Source organism: Hippopotamus amphibius, chromosome 2, assembly GCF_030028045.1.
Source record: "Hippopotamus amphibius kiboko isolate mHipAmp2 chromosome 2, mHipAmp2.hap2, whole genome shotgun sequence".
Taxonomy (NCBI): domain Eukaryota; kingdom Metazoa; phylum Chordata; class Mammalia; order Artiodactyla; family Hippopotamidae; genus Hippopotamus; species Hippopotamus amphibius.
Window position 1 is genome coordinate 54,823,518 of NC_080187.1, and position 23,973 is coordinate 54,847,490.

The 23,973-nt window shown below is 35.3% G+C and overlaps 1 protein-coding gene across 2 annotated transcripts in view; it reads right to left on the minus strand.

Moving 5' to 3' along the window:
* The window catches only part of FZD3 (frizzled class receptor 3), an 85,249-nt gene that overhangs the window by 30,845 nt on the left and 30,431 nt on the right, over positions 1-23,973 (minus strand). Inside the window, exons 3-4 of one of the 2 annotated variants that reach the window (XM_057725300.1) lie at positions 22,258-22,454; positions 15,266-16,283 (exon numbers count right to left, since the gene is read on the minus strand). In XM_057725300.1, the coding sequence (XP_057581283.1) occupies positions 15,266-16,283; positions 22,258-22,454 (1,215 nt within the window). Of the gene's footprint in view, positions 1-15,265; positions 16,284-18,399; positions 18,760-22,257; positions 22,455-23,973 lie in introns of those variants that run through there. The other variant, XM_057725301.1, reaches the window with a different exon arrangement.

Below are 23,973 nucleotides of genomic sequence, written 5' to 3' on the forward strand. Positions count from 1 at the left end.
TAAGTGAAGTAACTCAGACAGAGAAAGAAAAATATCATGATGTCACTTATATGTGGAATCTAAAAATATGATACAAATGAACTTATTTACAAAACAGAAACAGATTCATAGACTTCAAAAATAAACTTATGGTTACCAAAGGGGAAAGGTGGGGAAAAGGGATAAATTGGGAGTTTGGGATTAACATAAACACACTACTATGTATAAAATAATCAACAGAGGGAACTCTACTCAATATTCTGTAATAACCTATATGGGAAAAGAATCTGAAAAAGAATGGATGTATGTATATACATAACTGAATCACTTTGCTGTACACCTGAAACTAACACAATATTGTAAATCAACTATACTCCAATATAAAATAAAAATTAAATTTAAAAAATACCACCTTAATAATTGAAAAAAACTCATCTAATATATATTTCTTTGGTCAATTTACTGGGAACTGAAGGAGAATCCCAGGCAGAGAAGGGAGACAATCAGCACCTATAAGTCCTATACCTTGATCATTGTCCTTTTTCTACAACAGCCTGGCTAGCTGTGAAGAGCCTACATTCACTATCTTCTGAACAACCGATCTGCACTAACACACTCTAATTTTAATCAACAGAATTTTGTAATGTGACTTTATTTGATCACAATATGGAAAATATTTTCCCATATTTTGTTTTCCCAATTTAAAGCCATGATCCACCAAAGACCCTGGGACTTAAATTCTTTTTAATTAAATAGAAAAAAATTATTCATGCTAAAGGGGAAAAAAGCCTTGAAGAAGAAGAAAACCACCAAGGGCATATTTATGGTTATTATGGTGGCCTAAATTCAATGATCATTTCTGAGACTCTGGCTTTGAATCAGGTTGGCAGAGTCCTTGGCTTCTTTCCCTATCAAGTGGAATCTATCCTTTGCTAATGGAGACACATATTGTATTAGATTTGCTTTCATTAAAAAAAAAAAATTCATTACAAAATGTTGGCTTATATTGAGCCTGTGGTCATCTAAAGCCCACATAAAAATAAACTATTGATCAAGCTCATGCAGAGTCTGTCATGTTGATAAGTGATAACAGTTCTGGAATGGAGGTCTTCTGATTCCAAATTTTGTGCCCTTATTACCCTACAAAGCTTTATCTGCCTTTACTTTTATTCTGCTTTGAAAACTCACCTACTCACCCTATCAGATATAAACAGAATTAAGGCCTACAGTAACTCAGACAATGACAGAAGATCAAGACAAGGATAGAAAACAGACTGTGGAACAGAATAGCAAAATAAGTTTCACAGATGGAAACTTGATACTATATGACACAGGCAGCATTACAGATCAGTGGAGAAAGGATAGACTAGTCAAAAAATGGTGCTAACTAGACATCTACATATTTTAAAAATGATATCACCTCCTCACTCCAGTTCTAAAAATAAATTCTACAGACTAAAAATCCAAATCTGAGAAGCAAAACTTTAAAATTGTTAAAAGAAAACAAAGGAGAATATTATTTACAACCTTTGGGTATAGCTTTCTCAAATAAGATACAATTTTAAAAAAACAAAGAAAAAGAATAAATAACATATTTTAAAATTTTAAACTTCTGCTCATCAAAGAACACCATTAAAACAATGAAAAACCAAAGTTAGATATCTGTAATGCATAAAACTAAGAAATTATAATCCAGAATATTATGTGTATATATAAGCAATTCACAGAAGAGGAAATCTAAATAGTTAATAATTATTAATAAATAGTTACTTAACTTGTAAGTTATTTAAGAAAAGAAGTCCAATCTCACTAGTAATCAGGGAAATACAAATTAAAATAGCAAAGAGGATTGCCAATAAGATTGATAAAAATTAAAAGTCTCATGATTGGTATCAATGTGATGGTGAGGATGTAGAACAATGGGAACTCTCTGTACTTTCATATGAGGTTCTAAATTGGTACAACAACTTTGGAAAACAATTGGGCAACATCTGGTAATGCTGAAGATTCACAATATCCAACAGTCCCATTTTTAGTTGTATATTCTAGAGAAACTCTCATGGATGCACAACATTCATAGCAGCATTATCTATAATAGAGTAAAAACAATGTGCAACCTAAATATCCATTAAGAGTAAAACAGATAAACAATGTGATATATTCATACAACAAAACATTGAACAGCAAAGACAGAAAATAAACACACACTGTACATATTACCATATATAAATCTCACAAAAATAATGAATGAAAAAAGTAAGCTGCAAAAATATACACAGTTTTGACACTGTAAAGTTTTAAAATACTTCAAGTAATATATTGTTTAGGTAAATACATATATAAATAAATATATATAAGTAAATACACAATAACACCAAATTCTGGATAATGACAGTTTAGGAGGGAGATCCAATCAGTGAGGGGGACCTGGTGTTTTGTTAGTGTTTTATTTATTAAATGAGTGATAAATCTATTGTTGTTCATTGTATTATTCTTTATAATATACATATATGTACGTATATAACATACAAAAATATACACAAATACCTGTATGTCGGAAACAGTTATAATATCTTTTAAAAGTAAAGGACGGGGACTTCCCTGGTGGCGCAGCAGTTAAGAATCCACCTGCCAGAACACTCTATGACATACATCAAAGCAAGATCCTTTTGGACCCACCTCCTAGAAGAATGCAAATAAAATCAAGAATAAACAAATGGGACCTCATGAGACTTAAAAGCTTTTGCACAGCAAAAGAAACCATAAACAAGACAAGAAGACAACCCTCAGAAAGGGAGAAAATACTTGCCAAAGAAGCAACGGACAAAGGATTAATCTCTAAAATATACAAGCAGCTCATGCAGCTTAATACCAAAAAAGCAAATAACCCAATTTACAAATGGGCGGAAGATCTAAATAGACATTTCTCCAAAGAAGACATACAGATGGCCAACAAACACATGAGAAGATGCTCAACATCACTCATCATTCGAGAAATGCAAGTCAAAGCCACAATGAGTATTACCTCACACCAGTCAGAATGGCCATCATCAAAAAATCTAGAAACAATAAATGTTGGAGAGGGTGTGGAGAAAAGGGAACTCTCCTGCACTGTTGGTGAGAATGTAAGTTGGTACAGCCACTAGGAAAACAGTTTGGAGGTTCCTTAAAAAACTAAAATAGAACTACCATATGATCCAGCAATCCCACTACTGGACATACACCCAGAGAAAACCATAATCCCAAAAGAAACATGTACCATAATGTTCATTGCAGCACTATTTACAATAGCCAGGACATGGAAGCAACCAAAATGCCCATCAACAGATGAATGAATAAAGAAGATGAGGCATATATATACAACGGAATATTACTCCGCCATAAAAAGGAATGAAATGGAGCTATATGTAATGCCATGGATAGACCCAGAGTCTGTCATACAGAGTGAAGTAAGCCAGAAAGAGAAAAACAAATACTGTATGCTAACTCATATATACAGAATCTAAATAAAATAAAATAAAAATGGTACTGATGAACCCAGTGACAGGGCAAGAATAAGGATGCAGATACAGAGAATGAACTGGAGGACAGGGGGTTGGGGGGCGGGGGGCGAAGGGGAAGCTGGGATGAAGTGAGAGAGTAGCATAGACATATATACACTACCAACTGTAAAAGCTAGTGGGAAGTTGCTGTATAACAAAGGAAGATCAACTTGATGATGGGTGATGCCTTAGAGGGCCAGGACAGGGAGGGTGGGAAGGAGTCTCGGGAGGGAGGGGATATGGGGATATATGTATAAATACAGCTGATTCACTTTGGTGTACCTCAACAGCTGGTACAAGAGTGTAAAGCAATTATATTCCAATAAAGAGCTTAAAAAAAAAAACCCACAAAGGAATAATTGGAGAGGGAAAAAAAAAAAAAAGAATCCACCTGCCAATGCAGGCGACATGGGTTCGAGCCCTGGTCCAGGAAGATCCCACATGCCACAGAGCAACAAAGCCCATGCACCACAACTACTGAGCCTGCGTGCCTAGAGCCCGTGCTCCACAATAAGAGAAGCCACTGCAATGAGAAGCCTGCACACCACAAAGAAGAGCAGCCCCGCTCGCCACAACTAGAGAAGCCCAGGCACAGCTATGAAGACCCAATGCAGCCAATAAATAAAGATAAATAAATTTATTTTTTAAAAAAGTAAAGGACAAAAGGAAGTTAAGGCTCCTATAATTTTAATATACTTTGTTCCTTTCAGAGAGGCAATAGTTTTGAAATTAAAGCAGCACTAAGTAGGGTAAACAGAGAACTAATTAGTAATTCACTCCTTTAACTAGATCCATATCATTCTATCTTCCTTTTACTTCTAAGTTTATCTTCTCCCATCCTTGGCCCACCGATTTATATGTAATCCTGTGAAAAATATGTATAGTAAGCTGGGATTTCAATTCCCAAGCTTTCCTTCAATCAACAGAGGAAATGATAAAATACAAACTTCACATTTCAAATATTTTGCAAATAATCTCATTTTCTTTTCCAAACACAGAGACTACCTTAAAAGAATGCTTTCTTCTAAATTCAAGAATGGCTAATGGCAATGAGGAAAGTTAAACAATTTAGATCCTAATTAACTTTACCAATGACTGCTGTAACACTCTGGGTGATGTCAACTCTTAGATAGATAAAAAATAAAATTTAATGATTAAAGAACAAATTTTTATCCCATTATTTAAGGGACACACAACTTTCCAAGTGAGAGACTAGCCAGGAAAAAAGATGAGAAAATGGCTTCAGTATACTAATAGGAAATAAAGGAGAATGTGTCTGATTAGAAAGGAATTGATTGGTACAGAGCATATATACTTAGAGGAGTAACTACACAATATTAACATCTCAAAGATTTATCATGACATCTGGACGTATTGTGCCTATTATTTAATTAACCTCATGGAAAACTCACAAATTAGGTAAGAAAAGGCTTAAAGCCAAAATTCACTCAAGAAGCTGAAATGAAAACAAATAATCTCAATTCTATTCCTTTGCTTTGATGACATTATGAAATAGAAAATTTTACTTCTTCAGAATTTACATTTGATTAAGCAAAGGACAACATCTTGAACTTTCATCCTAATTATACTGAAGGAAAAATGATCATTACTCTTATGTCACTTTAATCTTATGAACTAGAAATAGCTAAAAAATGGAACAGTATTCTGCACACATCTACTTTACAATAATAGATGCAATAACTGAGAAACAAATAATTAAAAACTCTGTAGAATTTATGCTTAATCTTGATGCACATAGAGAACTCAATCAGAATTCACAGTATAATGATGCTCATTCATCATATGAAAAGCATAACCTTTCTTTTCATAACCAGATTAAAGTAATAAACTGTTTTTTTCTCAAAACAAATCAAATTGAAGGTAAATCATTTTGAAAAGTTCCATTCTCTTTTCTAAATATGAACTGAAGAATAATCAGAAAAAAATTTTTTAATTAGTTATTAAGTATAGAATAATGAAACAGAAAACATGGCTGTTTTATAAAGAACTCAACAATCCAACAAAGAAAAACCCCAAACAATCCAATTAAAAAATGGGCAGAAAGGGACTTCCCTAGTGGAGCAGTGGTTAAGATTCCTCCACTCCCAATGCAGGGGGCCTGGGTTTGATCCCTGATCAGGGAACTAGATCTCACATGCATGCCATAACTAAGAGTTCACATGCCACAACTAAGGAGGCTGCCTGCTGCAACTAGGGAGCTGGCAAGCTGCAACTAAGGAGCCCTGGAGCCGCAACTAAGGAGGAGCCTACCTGATGCAACTAAGACCTGGGGCAACCAACCAAACAAATAAGTAAATCTTTAAAAAAAAGTGGTCAGAATAGACATTTTTCCAAAGAAGACACACAGATGCACAACAGGTACTTGAAATGATGCTCAATATCTCTAATCATCAGGGAAATGCAAATCAAAACCACAATTTATCACCTCACAACTGTCAGAATGGCTATTATCAAAAAGACAAGCAAAAAAAAAAAAAAACTGTTGGCTACACAAGGCAAAAAAAAAAAAAAAAAAAAAAAGACAAGCAATAACAAGTGTTGGAAGGGGAGAAAAGGGAATCTTTGTGCACTGCTGGTGGGAGTGAAGAGTGATGCAGCCACTACAGAAAAGAGAATGAAGGGTCCTCAAATAATAAAACAGAACAACCATATGATCCAGCAATTCCACTTCTGAGAATTTATTTGAGGAAAACAAAAACACTAACTTGAAAAGATATATGCACCTCATGTTCACTGCAGCATTAGTGACAACAGCCAAGACATGGAAACAACGTAAGTGTCCACTGATGGTTGAATAGATAAAGAAAATGTGGTATAAATGTACTATGGAATACTATTCAGCCATTAAAAAGGATGACGTTTTGCCATTTGTGACAACATGGATAGACTTTGAGGGCTTATGCTAAAGGGAAATTAAGTCAGAGAAAAAAAATACCTTACGATCTCATTTACATGTGGAAATTTAAAAAAACCAACAACCCCTCAAAAATCACCAAATTTATAAACAGAACAGACTGGTGATTGCCAGAGGCAAAGGGCAGTGATGGACAAAATGGGTGAAGGTGGTCAAAAGGTACAAATTTCTATAGTTATAAATAAGTTATAGGGACTTCCCTCATGGCACAGTGGTGGAGAATCTGCCTGCCAATGCAGGGGACAAGCATTCGATCCCTGGTCCGGGAAGATCTCACATGCCACGGAGCAACTAAGCCCATGTGCCACAACTCCTGAAGCCCATGCACCTAGAGCCCGTGTGCCACAACAAGAGAAGCTACAGCAATGAGAAGCTCATGAACTCCAAGGAAGAGTAACCGCCACTCACCGCTACTAGAGAAAGCCCGCGCTCAGCAATGGAGACCCAACACAGCCAATAAATAAACTAAAAAAAAAACTTCATTTAACCTTTTAAGTAAATAAATAAACAAATGGAATGTACAGCTTGGTGTCTGTAGTTAATAATATTGTATTGCATTTTTGAAAGTTGCTAAGAGAGTAGATTTTAAAAGTTCCCATCACAAGGAAAAAAAATTTTGTTAGCTATGTATGGTGATGGATGTTAACTAGATTTACTGTGGTGATCGCTTTGCAATATATACAAAAATCGAATCATTATGTTGTGTACCTGAAACTAATGCTGTATGTTAATTATACCTCAATCAAAGAAAAAACTAATCTCACATTTTATATTTGAAATAATAAAACAATTTGCATCTTAGAAAAACTAGGCACAGCCAAACTTCCTAATTTTATGAATATAATATTCTGAAACACCAGAATCACTTTCCAAAAAACACACAAGGTTCTATTAATCATATTCACTTTAGAAAATATTTTGCCTTCTCAATTAGTCTTAGGCCAAGGCTCAGAAAGCTCTATGAAATTTTCATTAAGAATATGACATGCATGAAACATGGTTTTATGGTTCCAATTTATATTTACAGATATAAAGCAAAAAAAATATGACATTCAGCAGCAAAACACATGGACAACTATCCTTTCTGGGTCTTAAAGTCATAAAATGGTTATGGAGAGATGGGAATTAAATTTAGTGACCTCCTAGTGTGTGCTGGGCTCTTTTGAGTATACTGTGACTTACTTCTCAAAACAACCTTATGGAAAAAGAAACTCTGGAAATACATACAAAAAACTATATATGGAGAGGGGGCGAACATTGAGAATATGAGGAATAAGAGTAGGGATAATGTTTTGCAACATATATTTTTATTATTTTTAACATTATAAACACTGTAAATCACCTATTCAAAAAATTAAATTAAAAAACAATCAGAATTTTTTAAAAAGGTAAAGAACAAGAGGCCTATGAGAAGAGCGAAAAAAGGGGGGTGGGGAGGGCATTTGTCAGGGGTTCTAGATCATCAACTGATATCTGATGCAGCTGATTAACACAATTCTGGTCTATATATACATTTTGCTGTATTCTTTTTTCTATAGGATTTTAGATGTACTTCTTAACCCCCCAAATTATACACTATCACTGGTATTTTACAGAAACAATATTTTAGTTATATATATATGTTTACAACTTTATTTCCTCATCATTCCTTCTTGCATATCCTATCTATGAGACCATTTTCATTCTTCTTGAAATATAACCGTTAGAAGTTCTTTTAGTACAAGTCTTTTGGTGGTAAACTCACAGGTTTTGTTTATGTGGAAATGGCTTTATTTCATCCTTGTTTTTGAGAACAAATTTGAGTTTTCCAGAACATGCAGAGATAAAGTTTGGGGTGCAAGATGTTTATTAGGGAAAAGTACCTGTGAAGGAAACAGCGGAAGCAGGGCTGGGCAGAAGAAAATGACCTGCATGCCTTCTCAGAAAAGCCTCTGCCAAACTGGCAGCGAGTTCTGGAGCAAATAAGGACCTTCAGAGGGTCCCATGCTGGGCCAGTGGCCAGGCCTTCTTAGCTCACCTAACAATTTCTGGTTGCAGGCCACCCCAGGTACGGCATGACCTCAGATAAGGCAGGTCTCTGCTCCTGAAGGGTGCCTGCTGACCCCATTCCCTGCAGCTGAGCAGCACACCTTTCTTTAAAGGGGATCTGGCAGTGCATCCCCACGTCTACCACAACAGTTTTACAAGCTACAAAATTCTGGTGAAAAGTTTTTTTCTCTCGACATTTAGAAGGTAATAGGTCGCCTTCTGGCTCTCACTGTTATTGTTAAGGACTCTGCTGTCATTCTACCTGCTGGTCTTCTTTAGATGACCTGTCCTTTTTTAACACTTTTCAAGATTCCTGTCTTTGGTGTTCTACAGTTTCACTAAAGTGTGGATTTCTTTTTATTTATCCTGCTAGTGGTATATGGTACCTCCTTGATCTGTGAATTCACATGTTTAGCAGTTGTGGAATATTTGCAGCCATTATCTCTTTAAATATTGCCTCGCCTACACTCTCTTGATTCCCTCCTCCTGGTACTCCCTCCTGGGACTCTATATTCCTATTCAGCCTTCTCATTCTGTCCTCCATTTCTCTTAACATCTCTTTCATATTTTCCTTGTCTCTCTTACTGCATTCTTGATAGCTTTGTTTTCACCTACTAATAGTTCATTAAATTTCTCTTCAAACAGCAGTCTAAACTGCTGTTTTATATTTCAGAAATTCATCAACGGAGTTTCATTTCAAAAATTATGTTTCTAGATGTTTAATTTAAAAAAAAAATCCTTGTGACTATTATCTGTTACTTCTATAAACATTACATACTTATCTATTCTATTATTCAGTTTTGACAATTTCAGTATTTGCAGTTGTAAGTCTGATGTTGTTATATCCAATGATTCTCAGTCATAGTGGCTTGTTTTCTTGTGTTTGGTGGCTTTATAGTGTGAGCTATTTGATTAATCAGTCAGTGGAAATCCCAGAGAAGAATTTGTTCCAGCTGATTGCCTGAAGGTACAGCTAACTTGCAAACACTTCTGCCTATGACCCTGGTGATTTAGGCTAGCAAGGGACTGTCTGGCTCCCTTTCTCAACTTTCCAGCTGACCCAAGTCTCAACTTCTACCAACAGCAACCACACTTAGGTGACCTTTCCCGACTCATTCACCTAACTGACCCTGCTTGACCATCCCTAGCTCCTTACTGTGCTGGTTCCAATTCATAATAATTGTTGAAGTAGGGGACTCTTTGGAGATCTCCCCCTAAATCATGTAAGACCTGTGATGTCTCAGATAGTGTGTTCTTTACAGATTTTACTGGTTCAGACTTTAATTGTTGATGCTCCTATTCAGACATATTGTCAGAAATCATATTGTCTGAAGAAACTTAAGTGTATTTTACTATTTTCCTAATGTTCTACTGTAAGACAAACTTCTTAGCTCTTTCTTTAGCAAACTTACAATATTAATGAACTCAAAGAACAACACAGTTTATAAAGTCACTGATAAAAAAATACTTGTGATTCAGTAGAGGAAATAAAATGGAAGATTTTATATTCAACATGATCAGGTAGGTGGTTAGCAGTCTTTGGAATCAGAAATACAATTCACATCCCAGCTCTAGCACTTACTGTAAGAATTTGGATAGGTTGTATGCAATTATGGGACTCAGTTCCTCATCTCTAAAACTGAATACAATTTAACTTAGTGAGCTATTTTGAGGATTAAAGGAGATAATGTGTATAAATTTGCTAAGTACATACTTACTTACTAGAAGTTTCTATGATTATTACATTCTGTTGCTTCTATTTTACTATTCCCATAAACTACTCAAATTATTTCCTTAAACTGGTGTGGTGATGACTTCAAAGACAACTGGAAATAAGATTTATTGGCATGCCTTTATTATAGGGATGTACCAGAATTTATTATGATATATCAGATTTTATTGAATATTTTTAATGCCATTATGCAACAGAGTAAAATGATGATCCTCAAAAGCAGTCATGAGAATGAAACAGTGACAATTTCCATGGGACAGAAAAGTGCCAGAGGTCACCAACCACTGTTACGAATTATCAAAGGTGATAGAGAATAATACTTGCTGTAGTTCATGGGTTGGCAAACTACAACCTACAGACCAAATGTGCCCCAATTATGTTATTGTAAACAAAGCTTTATTGGAACACTTCTATTTGTTTACATATTGTCTACGGCTGCTTTTGCATTACACCAGCAGAGCTGAGTAATTCCAACAAAAACCACATGGCCAGCAAAGCCTAAAATATTTACTATATGACCTTACAGAGAAAGTCTGCTGTGCCCTGCTGTAGACAGTGGCAAGTACATTGAATTTCTTCCTAAATATGTGTAAATCATTTGTACACCAGATATATCTGCAGTTAAGACTTAAACTGAACTTGCGGCTTAGGCTATTTATTCTGTTTAGCAGAGGCCAAAATAATAGTAACTTGTATGTTTTTAAATATTTATCCAAAAGTTCCATTTGACAGCATTTTACAATCTGTACATAATAGTATGAATAGCTTTTTATAAGTTTAACATTCTATATTTCTAAAATATAATTTTTTAAGTCTTTATTGAATTTGTTACAATATTGCTTCTGTTTTATGTTTTGGTTTTTTGGCCATGAGGCATGTGGGAACCTAGCTCCCGGACGATGAAGCATGAGGGATCCTAGCTCCTGGACCAGGGATCGAACCTCCACCTCCTGCACTGGAAGGCGAAGTCTTAACTGCTGGACTGCCAGGGAAGTCCCTAAAAATATAATATTTAAAATATTTTCCTACAAGAGACTTAGAATATTTTTTCAGGAAGTCTCACTCTTTCCCTCTATTATAGACACTAAACAATTTTGAGGACAAATCAATTTGGTGCCAGGAAGTCACAGGCAGGATATTTACCACTTTAAAGATTAGTAGCAGAAAAAAAAAAGATTAGTAATATATACTATATATTTATACAGAATTATTTGCTGTCACTAATGTTAGAAGTGCAAAACATACCCGTTCCCTTATGGTCCCTTCATAAACAATATTGATTCCTTTTGGAATTATCTGGTAAAGGGAAATACTCTTATCAGAAAATGAAGCTAAAATTGTTATTCTGATATTTTTGTATGTTTCTGAATCAAGATTAGATCAACAACAGATGGGCCGCCTTGTGTGGCTGAAAGAATACAAATAACGTTTTTTTGCTGTTGTTTTCCACATAAATAGTTTTTTTTAATTCTACAAATGGCTCTAATGTGAATTTGACAGTCTCAGCTAAGCTGCTTCTATTACAGTAACACATTTCTATTACTGAAACACAGGTTCTAGTATCAAAATTCCTTGAGACATACAGCACTGGACTAGATGGATGAAAGAGGGAAAAAAAAGAAGCACTTTAGGAAAGGAAATGTGTTTTTTTGAAAATCAATGTTTAAAAGGAAAAAATGATGATTCTAGTACAGAATTTAAGAACAATCCTTTTTAAACCTCAAGGATTATGTACTTATAACAACAGAATACTGAAATTTTTCTTTGTGCAAGGCACTCCAGTAGGAGGTTTAAGTTTATTTTCTCATTTAATCTTCACAGCCACCCATGAGGTAGATATTACTATATTTAACATATTATTTCCAACATTTTACATGAGGAAACAGGCCCAGAATGTTAGAGACAGGACTTTAAATCCTATGTTTTTAACCAATATGTTACATGTGAATGGTTTTCTAGAAATATTAACAAACTTTGAAACTTACAATTCTTTCTTAAAATGTTTTGAGTCTCTTAGAAGCTCAAATAAAGGAAATTACTTTTAAAGAAAAACAAGAAAAAACCTAAGTACCTGGAAAATTACTAATGTGTTATTTAAATAATACTTAAGATGAAACATATTCTAGGAATAAACTTAATTGATTTTAAACTGCAAAATATACATTATTCTGAAAACTCAAGCTATATTTCACAATTCTTGATTCAGTCATTAAATATTACTTTCTCAAGTTTTATTTAATACACACTTTTTTAAAAGACTGTTCTTGCAAAAACAAGCTGGTATAAAGTATTTTAAAATCCAAGCAGTGAATTTCTCTTTTCAGCAAGGGCACTCATTTAAAATATTTTAAGAGTTTACACAAGCCCATTTTTCTTCAACTTATGGACTTAAATACATGCAATTTACATGAAACCCAACTGGTATTTTGAAACAATGTGATCAAGTACCTTACAAACTGATTTTTCAAATGTTTGAAAGCTTCAGTAATATGAGAAATGACTGTAATGCAACCTCACTGATTTTCAAGTGAACATATATTCAAATATGTTCCCTAAATCACCTGAGGAGGCTACCTCAAGGATAACATCATTGCTTAATACATTTTAAAAACTTCTCATTAGGAATTATCATCAGAACCTGCTAAGCATTCTTTTAGGCATGCTCAGTAATAACAAATCTTGTTCAATTATGTATGGATATTACTCCAAATAAAAATTTGGTATCTCTAATGCTCAATTCACAAGTCTGTATAAGACTCCTCTAAGGTAAAATTCTGAATGAAAACATATAATTCTAGTACCTGAGTTCCACTTTTATGAGGTACCCAGAGTAGTCAAATTGATGGAGACATAAAGTATAATAATCGTTGCCAAAGGCTGGGAGGCAGGGAGGAATGGGGAGTTACTGATTAACGGGTGCAGAATTTCAGTTTAGAAAGATGAAACTTCTCTCTCCTTACTTCAAAGATACCATGACAGAGGGTTTTTACAGGAGGATACACCAACCCTTTCAAAAAGCAGACAGCCCCTATCTATTGTAAAAACTGTTTCAAAGAATAGAAGGAAAAAATCTTACTTTGTGAAGCGATTATAACCTTGACACCAAAAAGGAAAAGGACAGGGTAATAAAAGAAAAATTATCACAATCTATCTCACTTATGAGTACAGTTGCAAAAATCTTAAATAAAACATAAGAGTTGGAAAGCAAGCAAGATACGAATTTGTCCCTATTTGCAGACAATAGGATATCTACAGAGAATATCTAAGAGAATCTATACACTATTAGAACTAATAGAAGAGTTTGGCACAGATGCTCAATATAAGGTCGATATATAAAAATCAGTGGCATTCTTGAACACCAGCAATAACCAGTTGAAAAATGTAATAGAGAAAAGATCTCATTCACAAATTCAACAAAAACTGCACGGTACCTAGGAACAAATGAATGAATACATACATAAGAAACTAGGGGGCTTCCCTGGTGGTACAGTGGTTAAGAATCTGCCTGCCAATGCACAGGACACTGGTTCGAGCCCTGGTCCGGGAAGATCCCACATGCTGAGGAGCAACTAAACTCCTGTGCCACAACTAGTGAGCCCGCATGCCACAACTACTGAAGCACATGTGCCTAGAGCCCGTGCTCCGCAACAAGAGAAGCCACCACAATGAGAAGCCCATGCACCACAACGAAGTGTAGCTCCCACTCGCTCCAACTAAAGAAAGCCCATGTGCAGCAACAAAGACCCAATGCAGCCAAATAAATAAGTAAATAAAAAAATTTTTTTAAATTTCAAAATCTGCTAAAGTTCCTTTAAAAAAACATTAAAATATATATATATAATTTTGTATAGGGCTATTTATAACACAAAATAAAAACGGTGGAATAGGCATTCTCAGTCATCAAATATTTATAAGCATTGACTACGTGCTAATCACACACTCCTTGTCCCCAATACACTGTTACCATTTCTTTAAAATGTCTTTTCTTCTCATTCTACACATCCACATTCTCAATGCCATCATCTACTAATCTACAGAACATGCTTTCAAAAAATGTGAAAAAGAAGTTCTTGCTTTCAAAGAGTTCACTATGTAGTAGTGGAAAGAGACAAGTAAACAAATGTTACCTATAATGCATAAGTACTTTAATAAAGGTATTTAAAAGGTATTAGAGAAACATAAGGGTTGGGGGAGATGAAAGGGTGGCTGATGCACTTCAAGAATAGGGAAGCTGAAGCATGATGAACAAGAGACACCAACTGGAGGCAATTCTTTCAAGAAAACTTGTCTGAAAAGGAAGAGAGGGTTTAAAAGCTAGGGACATAGGTTCTAGAGAAGGTTTTAAGATGAGAGAGATAAATACTTCGCTTCAATTCCTCTAAACTACTTTCCCTGTTCCACTCCACTCCTGGGACTAAATCCAAGCCAAGTATGAGCAAGTCAGTATTTCTAAGCCTCATATGAGATAGATATTTAAGAATTCTAAATTATAGAGGGAACCTGAATAAATGACCTCTAAAGTTCTCTCTAGATCTAAAATTTTATGATTCTATGATTATCTGATCTCTTTAAACTCAAAGGCAAATGAGTATACCTTCAGGAAACTTTAGTATGAAAAAAAGAAAAACCAAGATCAATTAGGAGATGAACTTGTTTGTACAAACGCATTCTATTTTTTTTTGCAAAACTTTTAAACAATTCCTATTCTGAATGTCAATAAAATTTACACAGAAAGACACTGCCTTTTTAATCAACATCTTCCCCTCAAACCTGCAGCCTTCTAAATAATCAACAAGCAACTATTTCATGATAACAGAAGTAAAGTGCTTAAAAGCCCATAGCTTGGACTTGTAAAAGTCATCTTTTAAAAGAAAGATGTTTATAGAAATATGTGTACAAAAACATTTTTACTACAATAAATATGGCCATTATCTTCACTTTAAAATACGTACACGTTGCTCGTGAAGAGTTAAAAAAAAAAGCAAAACAGCTAAGATTAGCTCTTTTCACTGTTGCATATTCTGAAATTTAGAACAAGGTTGCCCTTACCTGATATGGACATGGAATGTGATATTCTCTGCAGCGTTCTTGTATCCACGTTGTTTCCCAGATGCCACGGTAAGCTTGCTCATAAAAGTAGCATCCAATTACAACCAAGAGTGGTACGAGATAAAGAATGCTGAAAACACCAATCCGGATCATAAACTTCACCAATTTATCTTGGTTCTCCTTTTCTAAAGGAATCTCAATTCGAACTCTGTTTAGAGATATAATGCCAGCTAAGAGGAGTGAAACCCCAACCACCACATACAGGCAGAGGGGTGCAAGAACAAAATACCTCAATGCATCAACATCGTAGAGGCCAACAAAACACACGCCACTGATATTGTCACCTTCAATTTTATTCATCGCTAAAAGGATGATAGTTAGAGTTCCAGGGATGCCCCACGCACTGGCGTGAAACAGCAATGCTTTCTTCTCAATAGCTTCACTACCCCACTTTGGCACAGCTGCCAAGAACCATGTGATGGTAAGAATTACCCACCAAACGCTGCCAGCCATAGTAAAAAAATAGAGTACCATAAAAAGCATGGTACAGGCTTTATTATGAGATCCTTGTGTCACTGTGGAAGCCTTATACTGTGCAGGGCTAGATGCATTGCAGGCTACTCGGTCCTCAAGCAAAAACCCAATAAAGAAAATTAATGATACCATCATGTAGCAGACTGCATAAAATATAATGGGTCTTTCAGGATAACGGAATCTTGTGACGTCAATCAAAAAAGTTAAAAAAGTAAACAGTGTGGCAGAGAGGCAAATGATTGAAATCAATCCTATGAAATATCGAGCAAATGAAAGTTCTTCTCTCCTAAAGTACATATTTGGACAAGGAGGTGAGCAATCACGCACGTGCAAAAAAGAATAGCCAAGATCAGGATCAATTTTCAACTCTCGGGGACACCAAAAACCATAGTCCCTCTGCACTGCCACTGGGGCTCCTTCAGTAGGATCTCCAGCTAAATTCAGATCCGCAAGTCGAGGATACGGCTCATCACAATCTGGGAACCTATAAATACAAGATGAGAACCACTTTTACTTATTGGAAACCTAATGATTTGGATTTCCAAATTTAGCACCTGTGGTTTATTTATTCTTATGTCCTTGGAGCACACTACAATAAGTAGAAGAAATAGTGCAAATGGTGATATCTTATTTGTGGGTCATACAACTAGATTTTCCACAGTTGACAAAAAAATGAAAAATTTATACTTAATTTTGGCTTCAAAAACATTACTCTTTATTAAAATAGTCAGGCATAGCCATCAATAAATAGTGTATTTATATACTATTTATTCAGGACACAGTTTAGAGTAAGATTTCAAAATATAAATAAAAACATATATAAAATAAATATACATAAATGAAAAGCTCCAACAGAATAGTATCTAAAAGTTACTTTTTTTTAATGTTTACAATATAGTCCTCAATTTACCCTAGACTCAAATAGAACTTTCTTTAAAATTAGAGTTAAAAATCTTCCCTAATTGCATGGCCCAAAGTATTTTGAGTTAGATTAGCACTAAAAATCCTTATAAGTGGCTTAGTTTTAGACCTTTTCTTCCCATTTTAAATTCACTCGCTGCTTACCATTATTGGTTAAAGTCCTTCTAAAGTCTCTAATGTCAACTAGTTCTTTCCTACAATTACTAATTTCTCTCCAGTCCACTGCGTTCTCTATTCCAGTTATTCTCAAACTTTGACGTGCATGAGCAAAGCTTAAGGTCATTTTAAAATGCAAATTCTTGGTCCTTACCACCTCAAATCCTATTTCAGTATGCCTGTGTTACAGCCAAAGAAATCTGCATTCTGACAATTTTCCAGACTTGAGAAAGCATCATAGCCATAGTACAGAAAAAACAGGCTTGTGTTGCAGACATACACCATTCAGAGCACTATTCTCATGAACCTCCTGCATCTTAGATTTCTTGCCAGCATCAGTTTCTAAGCCTTCAGATTCCCACCAACTAGATATTTAGTAGTTATATGCATCAAATAGTTTCCAAGAAACTATCACTGATATTAAGTTTGCCAAAAACATGTATAACCTTACACTGAAGCTGATTAATCTTTCATTTTCTAATACAAATCATTTTCTTCACAGGGCTTGGATTATAAAGCCAAATGACAGAAACTTATTGCATGAAGGCATTTACTGGAATTCTGCAGTATGCCAGGGCTTTAACAGAAAAAGACCCAGGAAACCAGGATCTCTATCCTTGAGTCCAAAAGGAGGTACAAACTTGTAAACACAAAAAAATACAACACTGTGATATATGAAGCAATCAAAATCTATATAAAGTGCAAAATGATAAAGAGAAGGATTAATTATTTCAGGGGAACAGGTTATGAAAGACTTCATAGAGTAAGTCCCTCAACACAGGATTTTTTAATCAGTATTTGCCAGTACTGGCAGTATGGCAATCAATATTGTAGCAAGAAATGTAAACAAAGGCAAAGGTTTGAACAGGGTGTGTTTAGCATTGCTGGGGCATGAAGAGTGCATGAATTGTGACTGGAGATAAGGTTTGGAGAGGTAAGCATGTTCCAGAAGTACGTGTGTGTATGTATGTATGTATAAATAATGATATATCAATGGATATATCTGTATATCCAACTGCCAATTCACCAAACACACCCCTCACTCTTTAACCCTTCCAAAACCAAACTCTTGATTTCCACTCCTTAGTTTCTCCATTTTCACAAATGGTAATCCCATTCTTCTAATTGCTCAGGCCCAAAACCTTGGGGTCCTCCTTGAAATGCCTTCTCTCTCATAACCATCTCACAACCTACCAGGGCTTCCCGTCATTCTACTTTGCGATATATCCAGAATCTGACCACTTTTCATTTCCTCCACTGTGGCCACCCAATTTGAGCCAATACTATCTCATCCCTGGACTTCTGGAATTGGCTTCCAGTTGATCTTCATTTCCACACAAGAGCCAGAGTGATCCTTTAAAGACATGCCACTCCTGCGTTCATCCATCATCTCTCTCCTGCTCAAAATCCTCTAACGGCTTCCCTTCTCACTCAGAGTCAAATCCAAATTCTATAATAGAGCTCTAAAGACCCCATCCCCAGTCCCTTTCTGATCTTCTTTCTTTACCTTTTCCCTTACTCACTTGGCTCCAGTCTCTTTGGTGTCCTTGTTGTTCTGTGAATATGCCAGCATGCTTCCACTTCAGAACCTCTGCACCTGTTGCTCTGCTTCTTCTGCCTGGACTGTTCTTCCCTACATATCTTTATAATCTGTTCTCTCATTTCATTCAGATCCCTGTTTCACTGCCTCCTTATTAAAAAGGACTTCCTCAATGTCTCCATAGAAATAGAGTCTTTCTGCCTCCCCATGCTGTATCACTATCACCTAACTCTATTCTTTCTTATTAGCATTCATTACCATATGACACTATCTCCTACCACTACCACCACCACTAGAATTTTAGCTCCATAAGAACAGAGAGGACGTTTTGTTCACTACTCATCTTCACTATCTAGAACAGTGTCTAGCACACAGAAGACATCCAATTAATAGTTGCTGAATAGATGACCTGAATAAATATATTTATACAGCCCTCAACCCAAGTAATTAGAATGATGACTAGAAGGAGTGTGGAAGACACTTGAGCTGGGCAAAAAAAGAGAACCACAGATATCAACTGAGCCAAAGCTAAAACCAGATAAGGCAGTGACAATGAGACAGCTATGAAATTAGTTAGATAAAAGCAACAGAATTTACAACTGATTGAATATGGGAGCTTAGGTCAATGAAGGATGAATATGCCTTCCAGGAATAAAAAAATGAGCAACGAGTAAAATCAATTTTAGACATGCTGAAATTAAGGTATGTGAGACAAAGTCAGGTTAGGATACCCAATGGCTTCTGGATATGCAGATTTGGAACTTAGCAGAAAGATGCCAAGCCTATGGATTTAGATTTAGGAGTCATCAGCATATGAATAAGAATTAAAATCAGTGAGATAAGATTATCCAGGGACAGCATGTAGAAAGAAAAAGAACAGGAACAGAACTCTAAGAAGCACCAGAAAGAGGAAGAGGATACAAGAAATGAAATTAAGAAGGACTGGTTTGAGATGTAGCAGACCACACTAGTTCACACAAAATGGCCTAACTGATTTTCAGGAAAGCAAGACAGGCTGAGGTTGAGGGGAATGAGGGTCAAATACAGAATAAAGGTGAAATATGGGTCTGAAGTGAGTGACATGGATTTGGCATAAGTGCCAAAGAGAATGAACAGAAATTATCCTGTTGACCAAATTGGAAACTGACCAAAGACAAAGAGCAAACAGAGTTGCTATGGTTTAAAATGTCTATCAATAGGAGAATGGATAAGCAAAATACAGTGTATTTATACAATGGAAGACTACTCAGCAAGAAAAAGGAAGGCACTATTGATGAGCACAAAAACATTAATGAGTCTTGAAAATAGAGCAAAGAAAGGCAATCTCAACCTCACCAAAAGAAGAGTTACACAACAGAGTACATACTGTATGACTCCATTTGTATGAAGTTCTAGAATAGACAAAGTAATTATTTTGGAAGGACGTTAAACAGTAGCTGCTTCCAAAGGATGGTATAGACAAGGATTGACTAGCAAGAAGTGTAAGGGCATCAGGTAATGGTAATGATGATGTTCTACATCTTTCTAAGGATTTGGCTTACTCAGGTGCAGGCATTTGTCAAAACTCAGGTGATATCTTTAGATTTGTAAATTTCCTTATAAAGTTTTAAACTGAAAGAAAAAACTGTAGACAAATGCTGAATTCTAGTTAGTGAAAGACCTGATAAAATATTTGTGAGGGCAATAACTGTTGTCTCTAATTTACTTTGAAATACACACAAAGAATAAGGTAGATTAATGGCTCAATAGAGGGACAGATAAGATAAAGCAAATATAATTTAAAAATGGTAGAATCTGGGTGGCAGTTTAAAAAAAAAAAGAGTTGCTGTGGTTTAAATCCTTAAATATGTAGCATAATTAATTTGTAAGAAATTAGCTGAACTGATCCAGCTGGAGATCTGAACAAGTACAGTGAAAGGAATGAGTTGAAATTGCTAGCAAAAGTATTATTTTATGTGATGGACCACAAAGCTTAACCTAAGTAAGATAATGAGATCAGGAAGGAGCTATTAGGAGAGGGGGAAAAAAAACCCAAAAGTCTGGGGGTATCCATGAAATTGAAAAACAAGTACAGTAGGAACAAGGATATGAGAGATGCAGAAAAATGAAAGGTTATTACGAAAGATCAGTTTGCCAGAATTTAAGATTTCAGAGTTAGGCAATCCCAGGCACTGGAGAGGATATAAAACAGATTTAATCCTACCAAAACAAAGACAGATCATAATGACATTTCTATACTTGCATGTAATCTATTAAGACAGAAAGACCACTAAACAATAGGAGTTAGATACAAAAAACAAAAAATAGAGTTTCTGCCCAGGTAACAGACTTCTAAACGAGAGACTATTAATACTATCAGGTTTTGGGGAGAGAGTGGATGAATGGTTTGATGGGGCTAGGTAAGAAAATATGTTAAATAGGTGGGAAATAGAGTAGACAAACACGAGAAAGCAAAATGCCAGTGAACTGAACATAAGTAACTAATACATGTTTTATTAAGTTTTTCCATCTGTCAAATGAGAGTAACAACACCTGCTTTTCACCTATCTCCAAGGGCTACTGTCAGATGATAAACAAAATTAATTTTAAACATAAAGGAGAAAAAAGTGTTCTATGCATCACTGCCCATAATAGCAAAACCCTGGAAATAATTTAAATGACCACCAGTAAGAGATGGCTAAATAATTATAGTAATACAATTGGCCATTATATAGCAATTAAGAGGAATGAACCAGACTTACAGATATAAACCCAGATACATGTAAAAAAATTTGATGTTGTTTATGGATATGTATATATGTAGTAAGAGTATAAAAACCAAGACTGGAATGATTAACAACAAATTCATTACAATGATCATCTCATCGCTGGGAGAAAAGGAAATGAAATCAAGACAGGTACTAAGGAAGGAATCTTCAACTCTATCTGTATTGTTTTATTTCTTAGAAAAAGAAATCTGAGGAATTCCTTGGTTGTCCAGTGGGTAGGACTTCACACTCTTACTGCCAGGGCCCCGGGTTCGATTCCTTGTTGAGGAATCCTGCAAGCCACGTGACGTGGCAAAAAAAAAAAAAGAAGAAAAAGGAAAAAGAAATCGGAAGCAAAAATTGCAAAATTTTAAGGTTGGACAAAGCTAGGCAATAAGAGTTACATATGTATTCATCTTATTATCCTTGAAACATTTAAGAATACAAAAAGGCACAACATTATTATATAAGAAATGCACTATTACTGCTGTATAAATTATTACTAATAATAATGTTCTCTCATACAAATCTGTAAGACTGTCCAGTAAATATCCTCAAACCTTTGGGAAATGCTTACAATCTACATATTGGAAGTGATTTGAAAAGTATCTGACATGTTTTGGGTCTGGGTATGTTAACACATGACAAAAACAGAACTGACGGGACTACTATAAATACATTTAAATCGTAAAGACAGTCGACTCCTATTAAATCATCATTAAAGATATTTAATAAGGAGGTAACAAACGATCATGTTCTCTATATTTTCTAATTTTTTATAAATGGCATTACTTTTATAATCAAAAAAAATTTGTAACGGAGAGAAACCAACAATCAACATCTTGATTATCTTTTTCTTAATTTAATTATTTAAAAAATTTCTTCATAGAAACGTTTTTTTTCCCCCACCTTTTTCATTTAGTGCTTCCGAATGCCTAAGGAAATGAACAACTCGGAGGCCATCAAGCTGCTATTCAAAATTGTGACTAATATACACACTTCAAAAAAGTTCTTAAAAACTGATGGAACTAGAAAACAATTTTAAATATACTGCAACATAAGAAATGGTCCATGAAAATCTATGATTTTCGCACCTACTGCATTCCATATCTTCAGGCCAAGGAACACCAAACATCTCCATGAGCTTCGAACACTCACTGTAAGCCCGCTGACAGAGCCTACGGCAGGGAAGTGTGACACGTCCGTATTCCATACAAACAGGAGCATAGAGTGCACAAAGAAATGGCCGGAAATCCCGAGAACAATCCAAATTCACCATAGGGTGGAATGGCTAGGAAAAAGTTAAAATCAAATCATTAGATAAAGAGTTGCATACAAGTTTTCTACATATAATATGGCAATATTCCTTTTTCCCCGTTTTCTGAAGGCAATTAAAATTTTCTGTAGGGGAGTTACCGGTTTTTTTCAACAAAACGCTCTTGGCTCTACCCCTAGAGGCTCTGATTTGGCTAAGTATGAGGTGTGTCCCAGAATCTACATGTATATTTTAATTGTTACAGGTGATAATTAATAAAAAGGCCTGGCTCAGAACCACTAAGATTATGATCAATTTTATATAGGAAAATCCACAAAAAATCTGTGTCAAATGCTCAGAAGTGTGATTACTGGTTGGTGATGGGATTACAAGAGATTTTAATTTTCTTCTTTTTATGTATTTCAATTTCTATATTTTCTTCAATTAGCATGTATCAACAGGAGAGAGAGGACAAGAACTGAAAGGAAAGGGTGAGAGAGGAAGAGAAGTAGTTATACACGGTAGTACATATTTTGAGGGTGGGAGGTAAGGAAGAGATCTCACTTTGGTCTCATATTTTCTTGTTCTTTTTATTAAAAAAAATTTGTTTTTTAAACAGAGTTCTTTCAACTCTGAAATCACATGATGTAAACAGAGCTAACAATGTAAGTTGATATTAAGGAAACAAAAATAAAATACAGTGGCCCAGGACTTCCTGATGGTGCAGTGGTTAAGAATCTGTCTGGGGAAACGGATCAATCCCTGGTCTGGGAAGATCCCACATACCTCAGAGCAACTAAGCCTGTGCACCACAACTACTGATCCTGTGCTCTAGAGCCTGCAAGCCACAACTAATGTGCCTGTGTACCACAACTACTGAAGCCTGCGTGCCTAGAGCCTGTGCTCTGCAACAAGAGAAGCCTATGCAATGAGAAGCCCACGCACCACAATGAAGAACACTCCTGCTTGCCACAACTAGAGAAAGCCCATGCAGAGCAACAAAGACTCAACAGCAACCAAAAATAAAATATAGTAAAAATTTAAAAAAAATAGTGGCCCCAAACATAAAACTGTACTAAAATCATTATTATAACTATAGGAATAGATCAGTTACCCCAAGAAATGTGCATCTGGGTTTTTGACTACCAAATATTTTTTCCACTTGTTTATATAAGTTTCAGTCATTGCTGATTTTGAACTGATAACAGATATTCTCACCCCCAGGCCTTTCCATTAAGACTCAGTCAATTTATATCTATATTGATATAAAACATTTTCCAGGGGCCCTCTATACACAACGCAGTCAGAAAACCAAGTCGCTTAAAGAAACTGGTGTCAAGGAAGTTAACTGTATAATGGATGTGATAACTGATATATAATAATAAACTATACGTGACTATCATTTCCAAGTATGAAGAAGTAATTTGTGTTAAATCAGTGTTTCCATCAAGAACAACTTCAAAATACAGGAAAAAATTTTCAAAATATCTATTTAAAGCTATGAGAACTACTGAAGGAAAAGAACTAGAGAGATCAAGAATCTAGAGAGCAGGGA